At 71.5% G+C, this 14,386-nt stretch overlaps 1 protein-coding gene across 1 annotated transcript; it reads left to right on the forward strand.

Moving 5' to 3' along the window:
* The first annotated feature begins 2,835 nt into the window (after positions 1-2,835).
* Positions 2,836-14,012, forward strand: PXDC1 (PX domain containing 1). The gene is made up of 5 exons (XM_055127293.1): positions 2,836-3,531; positions 10,342-10,433; positions 10,777-10,894; positions 12,907-13,018; positions 13,158-14,012. The coding sequence occupies exons 1-5, from the start codon at positions 3,276-3,278 to the stop codon at positions 13,273-13,275; spliced, it is 696 nt and encodes a 231-aa protein (XP_054983268.1). The 5' UTR covers positions 2,836-3,275; the 3' UTR covers positions 13,276-14,012.
* Positions 14,013-14,386: the final 374 nt, after the last annotated feature.

Consider the following 14,386-nt stretch of genomic DNA (forward strand, 5'->3'; position numbering starts at 1 on the left):
TCACAGTGGGGAGTAAGGGGGTCTGGGGTGTGGACGGCGGGTGGACTCTGCACCGGCCTTGCCCCCCGGGGCAGCAGTGGACGAGGCTCTCTGGGCTGCAGTCTGGCTGCGGGGCAGATGGCATCCCCCGTGGGGTCGCCCAGAGGGGGCGGCAGGACTGGCCCCCACCCCACCGGGGGAGGCGGAGTGGCTGGCTGGCCCCTCCCCTCCGGAGGAACCCGGGTCCAGGCCCTCGGGTTCTCGTTACTGCCGTGAAGCGTCTCCAGGCTCTGACCTACAACCTGGTAACCCAACACCCGGGTGGCGGCTGGGCCGGGCGGGTGACCCAGGAGCGGCCGGCCTGGTCCCTACTGGACCCAGCCTCCGCACGGCCCTGGGCCTGGCCGCTGCCCCTTCATTGGTCCCGCTGTCGCCACGGGCCCCCACACGCCGCCTTAAATGCTGGAGCAGCAGAGAAAGTGGTGCCGGGAGAGACACAGGCGGGTCCGAGCAGAGTCTGGCACTCACCGCGCCCGCGCCACCACCATCGTCACTGTCACCCGACACGGGCGGCACGGAAACTACGACAAGAATCTCCACCGACGGACTCCCACGGCCTGGCCTGCGCTGTCCCCCCGGGCCCAGGCCCTTCCGGAAGCCCCCACCCCGCTCTATGTGCCTTTATTCAGCCCCCCACCTGGGCCCCCTGCAGGGACTGTCCCGACAAACAGCAGGTGCCGTGAAGGCGTCCTGCCAGCGCTCAGAGGAGACACATCTTCACTGCTCACGTCACTGTCCCCTGAGAGGGCGCGGTGTCCACCCCGACCATCATCCCGCAGGACGCTGGCACAGCAGGTGTGCACAGGCTGCTGCAACCCCCCGAGGGGCTGAGTGAAGTCCCCGCCCCGCCCCTGCACATGCCCCGAGCACAGCCATCAGCGCCAGCGAGCACGGAGGCAGGAGTAGCCCCTGAATGCTGCCAGGCAGGTCCCCCCCCGAACAGAACAGAGACAGCAGCGAAGGGACAAGCGCGGCTCACCATGAACCTCGATCCGTCCCCTGGAGCCCTCCGGCTGCCACACCGCGGGGGAAGCGAGTCGCGGGTCTCCGGAAGCTTCCGGCCTCACGCTGTGGCTCGGCCACCGCCCGCAGGCCACGCCGGGCTGGGCTGGCGTCTTCCGAGTGTCATTTCCCCTCGTACACAAACACTGCCAGCCTGGGCCCAGGTGTTAGCTCCGGGGTCTTTCCGCTGAAATTCTGGTCTGGGACCCACTTGTGGTCACCGTCGTTGTCATCGCCCCCCTCAGGCAAAGCAGAAACCACTCCCTTGGGCCGCACCCCAGCCTGGATCCCCCCCTGACGGGGCCACTGTTCGGCTGGCGGGTCCCAGCACCCGTGACATCGGCCCATTCAGTCCCCTTCGGTAAACATTTGGTGCCTGTCACCCTCTCTCTATGACGAGCACTGAGCATGCCGGTGCTGGCTACTTGTCCCCGCACCCAGGAGGGACACTTTTTTAAAGCGGAATCCCAGAGGGGGTAAAGTCTCACCCGAGAACAGCCGCCTCGAACCCGGCCCTCGAGTCTTGTCAGACTTTCCAAACACGACTTTCAAAAGTCAAAGCAAGAAGGGGTCTCTCCAAGAAGGGGTGGGAAGGCGTCAGAACTTTATCAGCCTTGGGCTGGAGCCATAGCACAGCGGGGAGGGCGTTTGCCTTGCACACAGCCGACCAGGGTTCGATTCCCAGCATCCCACATGGCCCCTGAGCACCTCCAGGGGTAATTCCTGAGTGCAGAGCCAGGAGTAACCCCTGAGCATTGCTGGGTGTGACCCAAAAAGCAAAAAGCAAACAAACAAACAAAAAACCTTTACCAGCTTCCTGATGGAGGAGGGCAGCGGGAAGGGGAGTTACCTGCTTGACCAGGAGAAAGGCCCTCTGCGAAGGGCCTGGCTCGAAGCAGCGAGCGCGGAGTCTCTTCCCTCAAGGCTAAAGAGCAACAGTGGACAACGGTATATTCTAGAACATGCACTAACCCGTGGGGCCCTGGAGGATGGCCCAGTGTGACATACATGGGAAGGACGGCTGTCCTCTGGGTCTCACTTTTAGTACATTTCCTTTCCGTTTTTGGGCGGTGGGTGGGGGGCGTTCCAGACTGCGCTTGAGACCCCTGTGGCACTTCCAACCCACTGGGCCAGTGGGGCCACGTTGTTTAATGACTGGGTCCAGCGCTCCTTGGGGGCTACCAGAACCGCATCGGGTGGTGTTTGGGGGTCCACGCCATGGGGTCCAACGCTGACCCCTGCACATCCACGGCAGATCCGCCAAACTGGCTCCAGATCATTTTTTCTTTCCGGTTTTTTTTTTTTTTTTGTGCCACCCGAGCTGTGTTCAGTGCCTACTCCTGGCTCCGCGCTCAGGGATCCCTCCCGGGACCATTCGCGGTGGCAGGGGCAAGGCCAGCGCCTGACACCCTGTGAGAACCAGACACAGCCACGGGACTGGGCAGCCTGGATGAAAACTCGGGGCTGGGGGTGGCGGGCCGGGTGGGGGGGGGGGCACGGCTCTCACGGGGGCACATCCCCGAGGTGGGGACCCTGCGGCTGTCGGTCCCTTCCCGGCTCACGCCGCGTCCCCGCGTGTTCAGCTCTCCCCTGGGGCCTGGGGTCCCCCGGCTGCGGCGCGGCGGGCCGGGGACGCGCGGGGGGGCAGCAGCCGGGGACCCCGCGCCGCCCCCCTCCCCGCCCGAGTTCCCGCCGCCCCAGAAACGGAAAGAGAAAAAAGTCCGGGCGCTCCGCCCGGCCCCGCCCCGCGTCCCGCCCCGCGTCCCCGGCGGCGTCCGGGCCGGGGGTCCCCGGGGCGCGCCCTGTCCGCGCGCGGGGGTCGCTGTGCCCGAGCGGCGCGCGCTGCGCGGCGGTGGGTCGGGGTCCCGGGCGCGCGGTCCCCGTGTCCCCCGGCCGGGCCGGGCGGGGGCGGACACGGCCGCACGCCTGGGGCGGGGAGGCGCCTTATAAAGGGCCGCGGCGCCCGCCCCGCGCACTCGCCCCGCGGCCCCGCCGGCCCCGCTCCGGACGGACGCACGGACGGACGCGCGGACGGACGCGCGGACGGGCCCGGGACGCCCCGCGCACCCCGCGCCCCCCGCGCCGGACAGCCCCGGCCGCGGACAGACTCTGGACGGACCCGGCTCGGGACAGGCCCGGGCGGACTCGGTTCCGGACACGCTTTGGGCCCCCCCGGGCGCTGCCGGCCCGGACGCGCCCCCGGCGCCCCCGGCGGGCGATGCGCGCGCCCCGGCATGGCCTCGGCCGTGTTTGAGGGCACGTCGCTCGCCAACATGTTCGTGCGCGGCTGCTGGGTGAACGGCGTCCGCCGGCTGGTGGTGAGCCGGCGCGGGGACGAGGAGGAGTTCTTCGAGATCCGCACCGAGTGGTCGGACCGCAGCGTCCTCTACCTGCACCGCAGCCTGGCCGACCTGCGCCGCCTGTGCCAGCGCCTCCGCGACGCCTTCCCCGACGGCCGGACCGAGCTGGCGCGCGCGCCGCTGCGCCAAGGTGCGGGCCGGGAGCGGCGGGCGGGCCGGGGCCGGGCGCGGGGCGCAGGACGGGGGCGGGGCGCGGGGCCCGGGGCCGGGCGCGGGGCTGGGGTCCGGGGCGCGGGACTGGGGACTGGGGACGGGGCGCGGGGCCGGGATCCGGGGAGCAGGACGGGGGCGGGGCGCGGGGCCGGGGGCCGGGGCGCGGGACTGGGGTCCGAGGCGCGGGGCTGGGGTCCGGGGCGCAGGACTGGGGGCGGGGCGCGGGGCGCGGGGCCGGAGTCCGGGTCCCGGGTCCGGGACGTGGGGCTGAGGGCGGGGCGCGGCGCTGGGTCCCGGGCGGGCGCGGGGCTGCACAGGGGGCGGGCCGGGGTCCCTCTCCCCCGGAGGAGCGCGCAAACGCACTTGCCAGAGCGGGTTGCGGGTGGGGACACCGGGTAGTGACCGCGCCCCAGGCCTCAGCTGTGCCCTTTGCCCTTCGAGCGGGACACAGGCCGCTTAGCCCAGCCCAGATCGGGGCCAGGGGCTTCGGCCGCAGGATGGGCTCCCTGACCGCCCCCCAAGACGCGTCACTGGCCAGTTTCTTCCAGGAGGGACCCCCCTACCCCGCCGGGCTGCGTGGGGGCGGAGCGGCGGGCGGGTCCCGCGGGGCTGGGCGGGGCCCCTAGTGGCCTGCCACGCGGCCTGTCACTTGCCTGGTGGGGGCAGGCAGGTCCCCGCCCCGCGGGGTGGGTCCTCCCATGGGGTCTGAGGCGCTAAGGCCACCCCCAGGCTCGTGACCCCGATCTGACCGCTGGGGACTCAGCCCCTCCCCAGCTCCCGGAGGTAGAGCAGAGTGGGCAGAGTGGCAGGGGAGGGGGTCCAGGACCAGGACAGGGGACGGTTAGCGCTTCTGAGTCCCCGCCCCCCCAGCGGGTGACCCTGGCACCCCCCTTGCAGAGCCAGGACCTGGTGGCACTTTGGGGTGCAGTGACCTCAGGACCCCCGTGGCCCCCGTGCCTGAGCCCCAGATAAACTCTCGCCCTGTCCCCGAGCACGCCCACCTCAGTGCCGGAAGGGTCATCGCTGTCCCCCAAAGACACGGGGGAGGAGCCCTGTGTGAGGCCAGCAGGCGCTGCCCCCCCCCCCCCCGCGGAGTCCGCGGCCCCCCGAGTCCCTGGTGGGGGCTGAGCTTTGGCTTGAGTCTGCCTGGGCCTGGCGTGGGGACGAGGTTCCGGGCTGCGGCCCTGGCGGGCGTCTCGGAGAAGGGGCAGGCTTGGCGGGCACTTTTCTTTCTGTTTTGTCCCTTTGGGTTTGGGTCACGCCTGGCGATGCTCAGGGCTTCCTCCTGGCCCTGCACTCAGGAATCACCCCTGGCGGTGCTCGGGGATGCCGGGAACTGAACCGGAGCAGCTGCAGGCAAGGCGGGCGCCCTCCCTGCTGTTTCCCTCCGGCCCTACGAGCCCGCGTCTTCCTGGAGCAGGCGGACACTGGGAGTGGGGCCTCGAGCCCCGGCCGAGCTCCCGCCTCCCGCCCTCCCCCCAGGCCTCCGGGCCCGCTGCCTTTCCCAGGGAGATGAGGCGGTGACGGTGCCTGGACAGGAGCCCTCGGAGATGCCCCGGGCGTGCCCCGTGCCCGGCGAGTCCTGACTGGGCCAGGGCTGGGGTCCTGAGGTGTAGACGGAGAGGACGGAGCCTGGGGCCAGGCCCCTGGAACGGGCGGGGGTGGGCGGGGAGCAGGAAGGGATGTGACAGATGCGTCCGGCCCAGGCGCATGTCCAGGACGTGCTGGTCAGGGGCAGTTGGTGGCCGTGTGAAGGTGGCCTCCAGCAGGGCAGGTCCCTCAGTGGCTGGGCTCCATGCTTGGAAGGTAGGGCCAGACTCTGCCCATGGGGTCCGCCCACACTCTGCCCTCTGGCTTCTGTCCACTCTCTGCCCGTGGGGTCTGTCCACACTCTGCCCTCTGGCTTCTGTCCACACTCTGCCCATGGGGTCCACCCACACTCTGCCCTCTGGCTTCTGTCCACTCTCTGCCCGTGGGGTCCGTCCACTCTCTGCCCTCTGGCTTCTGTCCACACTGCCCGTGGGGTCCGTCCACTCTCTGCCCTCTGGGTTCTGTCCACACTCTGCCCGTGGGGTCTGTCCACTCTCTGCCCGTGGAGTCCGTGCACACTCTGCCCTATAGGGTTCGTCCACTCTCTGCCCTGTGGGGTCCGTCCACTCTCTGCCCCTTGGGGTCCTTCCGCTCTGTGGAGAGTGGCCTGCAGTGCCTCGCAGGTGAAGGACACGGCGAGGCTCCTGCTGGCCCCGGCCTGTGCAGAGGCAGAGACTGGGCCGAGTCTGCCCCTGAGCGGGGCAGACGAGACAGGGACTGGGGTGACAGTGGGTGTCCAGGATCTCTGGGGTCCCGTCAGGGTGCGGGGCCCCTGCAGGCCGGCTGGGCCCAGAGGTCAGCGGAGGGGCCACCTGCACCCTGGCCCACGGCACGGCCCTCGGCACCCCGAGTCTGGGGACCCCGCCCGGGGAGGGGGCTTCCCTTCTCCATCCCGGCACACCCCGGGACGTCGTCAAGTCAAAGACCCCGTGCTGGGAGGGGTCCCCCTCCCCGCCTCTCGCGGAGATGGGTCAGGCAGAGCTGTGCCGCGTGGGCAGCCCGGTCCCTGGCCGCTGGCCTCTGGGACACCCTCGGCGACACTCTCCTGGCCCCTGGCCCCTGGCCCGTCTGCTCCACGCTCCACAGCAGGGGGTGCCGGGGAATGCATGTGGCTCAGGCCTGCCGGGGACACGCAGCTCCGGGCGCCGACTCCGGGGAGGCTGCTCTGGAGCCCGTGAACACCCTCGGTTTCCCGTCCGCGCCTGTGTGGTCGCGGGCTGGTGGGGGCTGCGGCTCCGGGCAGGGCTGCACTCTCCTTGTGGTGCTCGTGCCCACAGGGTCGCCCTTCCCAGCAGGGGCCGGGCATGCTCATGGCCAGGGGGCAGGCGCCGAGGGGCTCACGGGCACTGTCCAGGCATCGCCCCCCTGCCCGCAGGACCTGCACGCGCTTCCTCATGGGGCCACCGAGGCTGCGAGCATCCGGCTGGTGCCTGAGGCCGCAGACTCTGGTGTCCTGGCCTCACTGGGCGGTCAACTCAGGGTCTTCAGTTTGCAGGGGAGGCGAGTCCGGCCACCGAGCCCACCCGTCCCTGAAAGAATGGGGGGATCGGAGGGTTAGCACGGCGGGCGGGGAGAGGAGCACTTGGCAAGCTGGGTTTGATCCCTGGCACCATGAAAGCGCCCCTGAACCCATCAGGAGTGATTCTTGAGCACAGAGCCGTGAGTCAGCCCTGAGCACTGCCGGGTGTGGCCCAGGAGCCAAATAAAACAAACCAGCACATCCGAGATGCCTGAGGCCCTACGCCCCGGGCGGGCGGCTGTCCTGAGGCCTCAGTCCCATCACCCGGTGGGCTGCGTGGCCCCCGGCCCAGCAGTGCTCAGCCGGCCGAGCTGGTAGTGCCCGGAGCAGACCCTCCCCGCCTCCCGCCGCCCAGATCTGGCCCTGGAAAATTCCCTGGTAAACAAGAGAAGGCAGAAATATGCGGAGATAAGTCCAGCCATCAGGTGGGCGGGGGAGGAGGAGGGAGGGGAGGGAGGAGGAGGGAGGGAAAGTGGGGAGGAAGGGGAGGAAGAAGGAAGGGGAGGGGGGGGGAGTGTGACCCCCCCAGGGCAAGGCTGGGGGGGCACTAGGGCAGAGCCCACGTCCCCAGGGCCTGGTGCCCACAGCCCAGCCTGTGCCACGACCCACGTGGACTGGGGGGGGGGGGGCAAACTCCGCCCCCTGTGGGCCGGGAGCAGTTTCTGAGTGGGAGCGGCTGAAAAGGCCGAGCAGCAGCGGGGGTCAGTCCCAGCGGCCTGCCCTGGGGCCTCTGCCTGGGCCCCCCCCCCCCAGCGTATGACCCCTGGGGCGTCCTGGCTCGCAGGCCCGGGACCCGGAGACCCGAAGTGTATGTGAGCACTGGCTGTCTCTGGACTTAGAGTAGTTTTGATGAGCGTTTTACACACCAGAGCCCCCGGCTCCCGTGCCTGCAGGGGCCGGGGTGGGACCCTGGGGTGGGACCCTCTGCCGGCCCTCCCGAGCCAGTGTGGGGTCAACTAGGAAGCGTCGCCGGCCCTCCAGCCCTTGCAAGGCTGCGAGTGACCTTCGTGGGGTGCTGCTGCCCCCTGCTGGCCCACGCGGGAAGGACGCCCCATCGCCCTCCAGGTGGCGGTTTCCAGAGAATTCTCCCCGCCACAGACACTCAGGGGGAAGCCCCGGTGTAGGTGACCCGCGAGCACCGAACACTCCCCCTGCCTGCACCCCCCACCCCGGGCTGGGCCGTGTGCTTGGCTGTGGGGCTCACGCAGCCTCCCCCCCCCCCCCGGTGCCCTGGGCGTCCCATGGAGGCACGCGGGAGGGAGGTTTGAGCGTCTCCAGCGGCAGCTCTGTGTGGCCTTGCTGGGAAGCCCCAGTTAGGGCTGCAGGCAGGGGCCTCTGGGATGCACAGTGCTCACATGCTCACAGTGCTCACATGGACACATGCTCACATGTGCACATACATGCTCACATGCTCACACATGCACAAATGCTCACACATGCACATGTGCTCACAGTGCATACACATGCTCACAGTGCTCACATATGCACACACGTGGTCACAATGCACATGTGCTCACACACATGCACAGTGCTCACATTCATGACTGTACCCCACTTCCTTGAAGCGAGGGGACAGGGGAGCATTTGTCCGTCAGGACGGAGCTTGCCCAGTGGGGACCTGAGGTCCCGGGGTGGGGGCTCCGGAACCCAGAAGCTGGCCCCCCCTGCAGATCGTGGGGTCTCCATTCTGCGCGGTCCGTGTCTGTGGCCTCCACCCCCTTGGATCAGCCGAGACCTCTGCGGGGGGCTGCCAGGGCTGGGGGTCCTGGCTGTGGCGAGCAGCCCCAGAAGGGCGGGAGGGTCGGCCCGGGGCCGAGGAGGCTGCGGCCCCAGGAGGTCAGTGGCCACTGGTGACGGGGCGTCCCGGGCAGGGGTGGCCAGGGCTGGGCGGGGTCTGCTGTGTCGCGCCGCGTCCAGCCGGAGGCTCAGGTGTGTGGCGTGAGGGTGGGCTTGTTTAGAGACGGGACCAGCCCCCCCACGCCTCCTTGCTCCTGGAGGGCAGGTCAGAGCAGCGGGAGGCCGGGGGGGCGTGTGTCCACCTGTCGCCCTCCCCTGCCTTATGCAGTGCTGACGCCGAGTCTCGCTCCGGCCAGGCTGCCTGCGTCCCGTTTGCTAGTTCTTTCCTCTTCCTTTTTGGGTCCCACTCGGCCATGCTCAGGGCTTCCTCCTGGCTCTGCGCTCAGGGAGCACTCCTGGTGGTGCTCGGGGGACCCTGTGGGCTGCTGGCGATGGAGCCCGGGTCGCTGCGTGCAAGGCAGACGCCCTCCCCGCTGTTCTGTCGCTCCGGCCACCCCGGAGAAGGGCTGTGTGGAGCAGGGCGTGACGTCCGACGGCCTCTCCCCGGGCGGCCCCAGCCAGCCGGGCCTGGAGCGCTAATGAAGCCAGGAGGGGCAGCTGCGGGCCCTCAGCACCTGCCCGAGACAGCGTGGACAAGAGTCCCACTGAGCTGTCCAGCGGGAGTGGCCGGAGAGTGTCCCGCAGCCACCCCCGCGTGGGGACCACCTGGGGGCTGGCGTGTGTCTCTCCGGGCGGGGGTCCTGCACCCCAGCTGGCGGGAGTTCTCGCGGGAGGAGGGACCACCCTCCGGGGGGCTCCCGCTGACTCCGTGTCCTGTGGCCTCTCGCAACTTAGGACGTTGCGTGGTGCTGGGTTCCACACGGCCCGGAGCGCGTGAGCCGCCACGGGAATCTTCCCTGGTTCTCTCGCCTCGTCTGCTTTGCTCCGGGACCCCTCTGAGCTCAGGGGTCTCTCCTGGCAGGCCTCAGGGTCCCGGGGATCGACCCCGGCCGCCGTGTGCCAGGCCAGGCGTCTCCCCTGCGCTCAGGCCCGAGTCACCCTTCTCTCCCCAGCCGTGGCCTGAGCTCCCTGCGAGAGACACCGCTTGGGAAGGAGCCGCCAGAGCAGCGGCCCTTGGCCTGGCTTGGCGGGGCGGCCCGTGGGGGGGGGACGTGGCCGGGGCCCGGGGCCCAGCGTGCCCTGTCCCCGGTTGGTCACCGCGCAGCCCCGGGCGTGCGACCCTTTCCGTACACACGCGACCCCGTCCCTCCCCCAGGCGTCTGCTTCACCCCGTTGTCTCCTCACCCCCCCCCCCCATTGGGCTCAGTCCTGCCGCCCAGCCCTCGGGCCGCGCCTCTGGCCGTGAGTGGCTCCGTCCTGTGGACCGGAGGTGCTTGGGGCTGTGCCCCCCGGGCGACCCCCCTGGGCCGTCCCCCTGCCTCGTGTCCAGGGGCTGCCGCGGCCCCGGGGCTCGGGCTGCCGCAGGCTGGTGCTGGGCCCGCACCCGGCCCTGGTCCGCCCCGGGGAGGGCCCAGCTCCTTGCGGCCCCGCGTGCACGTGGCTCGCGGAACTAGGGGCCCGTGGGGGGCTGGTGTGGGGGCGCGGGGGCCGCCGACTCTGGCCCTGCCCCGGGAGCTTGGGGGTCGCCTCGGCCCGCGCGGTGCCCGCCCCCCTCCCCCTCCGAGGACAGGGCCCCCCGCCCGGCCCCGCCCGGCAGGGTCCCCGGCCACGGGGCCCAGGGACGTGCCCAGCGCCTTTGGCCATCTCGCCCCTCGGGCCACACCCAGGGCCCCGCGGGCGTCCCTCGTGTGCGGGAGGGGGCGCGGGCCTCGTGTCCGCCTCTCCCCGCCTCCCGGGCCTCTGCCGGACTCGGGTGTCCGACCGCACGTCTGTCCCCCGCAGGGCTGCTGGCCATCAGGGACGCCCAGGACATGGAGTCGCGGCTGAACGAGGTGGAGAAGCTGCTGGCCACCATCGTGGGCATGCCGTGCAAGGTGGGCGTGGCGCGCAGGGTGGGCGTGGCGCGCAGGGTGGGCGTGGCTGCATGGGTGGGCGTGGTGTGCAAGGTGGGCGTGGTGTGCAAGGTGGGCGTGGCAGGGCGGCTGCGGGGGAGGGGCCGGGCAGGGGGGAGGCGGGAGGGCCACTGCCGGGGCTGCGGGCTGTGGGTGTCGGGCCAGGGCTGGCGCCCCCTCCTGTGGTCCCCGTGGCGCCGGGAGGCGCCGGTGGCCGCTGGTGGCCGCCTGAATCTGCCCCCGGGGCTGAGCCGCCTCCTGAGCCCGAGGCCGGGGGTGTTGGGGACGGCCACCCCCGCCTGCTGACGGCGCCTCCTGCTCCCAGTACTCCAGGTCCGAGGTGGTGCTCACCTTCTTCGAGCGCTCCCCCCTGGACCAGGTGCTCCGGGACGACTCGGTGCGCAGGATCCAGCCCAGCTTCCAGAGCCCCGTCAGGATCTCAGGTGACAGCTCCCGGGCCGGACGGGCGGGGACACAGCAGGCGGCAGGCGGCGGGCGGGCTCATCTGTGCCCCAGAGCCAGGGCCGACTCCCGGCTCCGTGCTCAGGGCCGACTCCCGGCTCCGTGCTCAGGGCCGACTCCCGGCTCCGTGCTCAGGGCCGACTCCCGGCTCCGTGCTCAGGGCCGACTCCCGGCTCCGTGCTCAGGGCTGACTCCCGGCTCCGTGCTCAGGGCTGATTCCCAGCTCCGTGCTCAGGGCTGACTCCCGGCTCCGTGCTCAGGGCTGATTCCCAGCTCCGTGCTCAGGGCTCACTCCTGGCTCCGTGCTCAGGGCTGACTCCCGGCTCCGTGCTCAGGGCCGACTCCCGGCTCCGTGTTTAGGACTCACTCCTGGCTCTGTCTCAGGGCCGACTCCCGGCTCTGTGCTCAGGGCTGACTCCCGGCTCTGTGCTCGTGGATGACTCCTGGCTCTGTGCTCAGGGCCGACTCCTAGCTCTGTGCTCAGGACTCACTGCTGCAGGTGCTTGGGGTGCACCATGTGGGACTGGGTGGGGGTTGGCCGTGTGCAAGGCAAGTGCCTTAACTCCTGTGCTAATTCCGGCCTCGCCACCCCAGGTCTGCAGGGCCCTGAGACTCCCCGCGAGAGCACAGGGACGAGAGTGACGGCACCGTGGCGAGGGCCACGGGCACGGCTCTGGGGGACTCGTGGATTCTCTGGGCCGGGATGGGCGTTTGGGGACCCAGGGGTGGGGCTGCCGAGCCCTGGTCACGGGCGTCTCCACGCCCCTCCTCTTCCGGGCGGTGAGATGCGCGGGGGGCCCGCCAGGTGGCGCCAGGCCCCCGCGGGGGGCGTCGGGGAAGCCTAGGGGGTCTCAGACCCGCCCCCACAGACTCTGCCCAGCCCGGGGACGGGGGTGGGGGGGCCGGAGCCGGGAGCAGCCTGGGGGCGCTCAGGCAGGGCACACGCCCCAGCCCCCTTGCCCACGAGGGAAGGGGTGGGTGGGGCCGGGGGCGCAGAGGGGCGCGGGGCCGTCCGCAAAGGCCCCCAGCAGAGGCCGGTGGCCGAGGCCCAGGGAGAAGCCGCCTCTTGCCGCGTCCACGCGCCCGTGGGGGGAGACGGGGCCACGCGGAGAGAAGCGGCTCCTGCCCCTTCCCGGGACACGAGCAGCCCGGGGGGGAGGCGCGGGGCACCCAGACAAGGCCTGAGCACCCGACTCCGGGGAGGGCCAGAGGGGGCGGGGGCAGGGGGCAGAGGGCAGGTTCAGGGGGCAGAGGGCAGGGGGCAGGGGGCAGGGGGCAGAGGGCAGGTTCAGGGGGCAGAGGGCAGGGGGCAGGGGGCAGGTTCAGGGGGCAGAAGGGCAGGGGGCAGAGGGCAGGTTCAGGGGGCAGAGGGGCAGGGGGCAGGGGGCAGAGGGCAGGTTCAGGGGGCAGAGGGGCAGGGGGCAGGGGGCAGGGGGCAGGGGGCAGAGGGGCAGGGGGCAGGGGGGCAGAGGGCAGGTTCAGGGGGCAGAAGGGCAGGGGGCAGAGGGCAGGGAGCAGAGGGCAGGTTCAGGGGGCAGAGGGGCAGGGGGCAGAGGGCAGGGGGCAGGGGGCAGGGGGCAGGGGGCAGAGGGCAGGCTGCGTTTCACACCAGACGGGGCTTCCCCTGTCTTCCAGGTGGGTTGTCGGAATTGACTTTTACTTTCGGGGGCGGTTGTTGGGGGTGCTCAGGGCTCGCTCCTGGCTTTGTGCTCTGGGGTCACTCCTGGAGGCGCTCAGGGGACCGCATGTGGGGAGGGAGAATCAGCCTGAGTCAGCGCGGGCAGGGGACGTGCCCTACCCACTGGACTATCTCTGCGGCCCCCGGCGGCGCCTCCTCTGCGCCCACACACACCTGGTGGCGAGGGGACAGAGAAGCCGCCCCCAGACGTGGGCGGGGGAGGCTGTGCCCAGGACGGATTTTCCGAGGGACGGGACGCCAGCCCCTCCCCAGCCGCAGGGGTCCCGGGGCTCACCCGCCTGGTCTCCGTTTCAGAAATCATGCGGTCCAATGGGTTTTGTCTGGCCAATACGGAGACGATCGTCATTGACCACAGTTTACCCAACGGGAAGGACCAGCACCGCGGCGCGGAGCGGGCCGAGTGCTTGTGAGTGTGCCGGGCCGGGGCGGGGGGGGGGGGGTCACAGGGGTGGGGGAGGGAGGGGCCCTGTCCCTGTCCGTCCCTCTCTGCGGCTGGCCGGCAGCCGTGGTCGGCACCGCCCTCCCCTCCGACCTTCCCGTCCCAGGTTCGAGGGCGACGCCGGCTTCCCCCCGGAGCTGGAGGACGGCGAGGACCCCGCCGCCTACGTCACCAACCTGTCCTACTACCACCTGGTGCCCTTCGAGACGGACATCCTGGACTGAGCGTCCCTGGGCCGCCCCCGCAGGGCCCCTCCGGCCACCGAGGGGCCTCGGCAGCTCCTCTGCCCCGCTCGGGCCAGGCGCGGACGGGCCAGCGTGTCGTGTGCGCCGCGCTCGGGCGCCCCGGGGCCGGGACCCGGGCTCTCGGTTCTGTCTTTCACGCTGTCTGGACACTGGGCCTGGGACCAGCCCGAGGAGAGCTCACGGGCGCAGCGAGGACGAGGAAGAGGCTGAGGCGGCCCCGAGGGGGCGGGACGCGCAGGCGTCCCCCTCGCAGGCCGCGGGGCCCGGGGCGGGGCAGGTGCCTGCTGAGGCCCGGGGCAGGTGCCCACTAGGGCCTGGGATTGGGCAGGTGCCCGCTGGGGCCCGGGATTGGGCAGGTGCCCGCTGGGGCCTGGGATTGGGCCGGTGCCCGCTGGGGCCTGGGATTGGGCCGGTGCCCGCTGGGGCCCGGGATTGGGCAGGTGCCCGCTGGAGCCCGGGCCGGTGTCCACTAGGGCCCGGGATTGGGCAGGTGCCTGCTGGAGCCCGTTGTTGGGCCGGTGCCCGCTGGGGCCCGGGTGCTGGGGCCCGGGGCGGGCCTCTGCCTGTGGCCGGCTCTCCTTGGGGCCACTGCTGGGCTGCCCTGCCCCCCGGCCCCGCCCGGCCCTCTCACGTGCGCGTGTGAGTGCTAGTAAGTTATTGAGACCCCGACTCCTTACAGTCTGAGTCTGTGTTAACGGAATAAACGCGTGACTCCACTTCTGCCTGCGGGAGGCGTGGGCGCTGCTCATTGGCCCCGGGCCCCTCCGAGCGGTGGGTTAGGGGGGGTCCGTGCCGGGCGGCAGGGCCTGGGGACGGGGCTTCTCCCCTGCGTTGCGCTCTCCGGCGCCCAGGGGTGACCCCGGGTCCCTCGCCCGCTCCAGCCGCCCGGCCCAGGCCCTCCCGCAGGCAGGGCTGGCCGCGGGGTGACCAGTTGCCTCGTCTGCTGATGCGTCGCTTGCTGGTGGGGCCTGGGCCTCCTCCAGGGGGTCGCCCGGCTCCCCCGCCGCCTCCCGTGGGTCCCGGTGCTCCCCCTCAGGGCACCAGGACCCCGGCCGAGGCGCAGGGTTCGCACACGCGTTTTCCGACCAGC

Source organism: Sorex araneus, chromosome 2 (genome assembly GCF_027595985.1).
Source record: "Sorex araneus isolate mSorAra2 chromosome 2, mSorAra2.pri, whole genome shotgun sequence".
Taxonomy (NCBI): domain Eukaryota; kingdom Metazoa; phylum Chordata; class Mammalia; order Eulipotyphla; family Soricidae; genus Sorex; species Sorex araneus.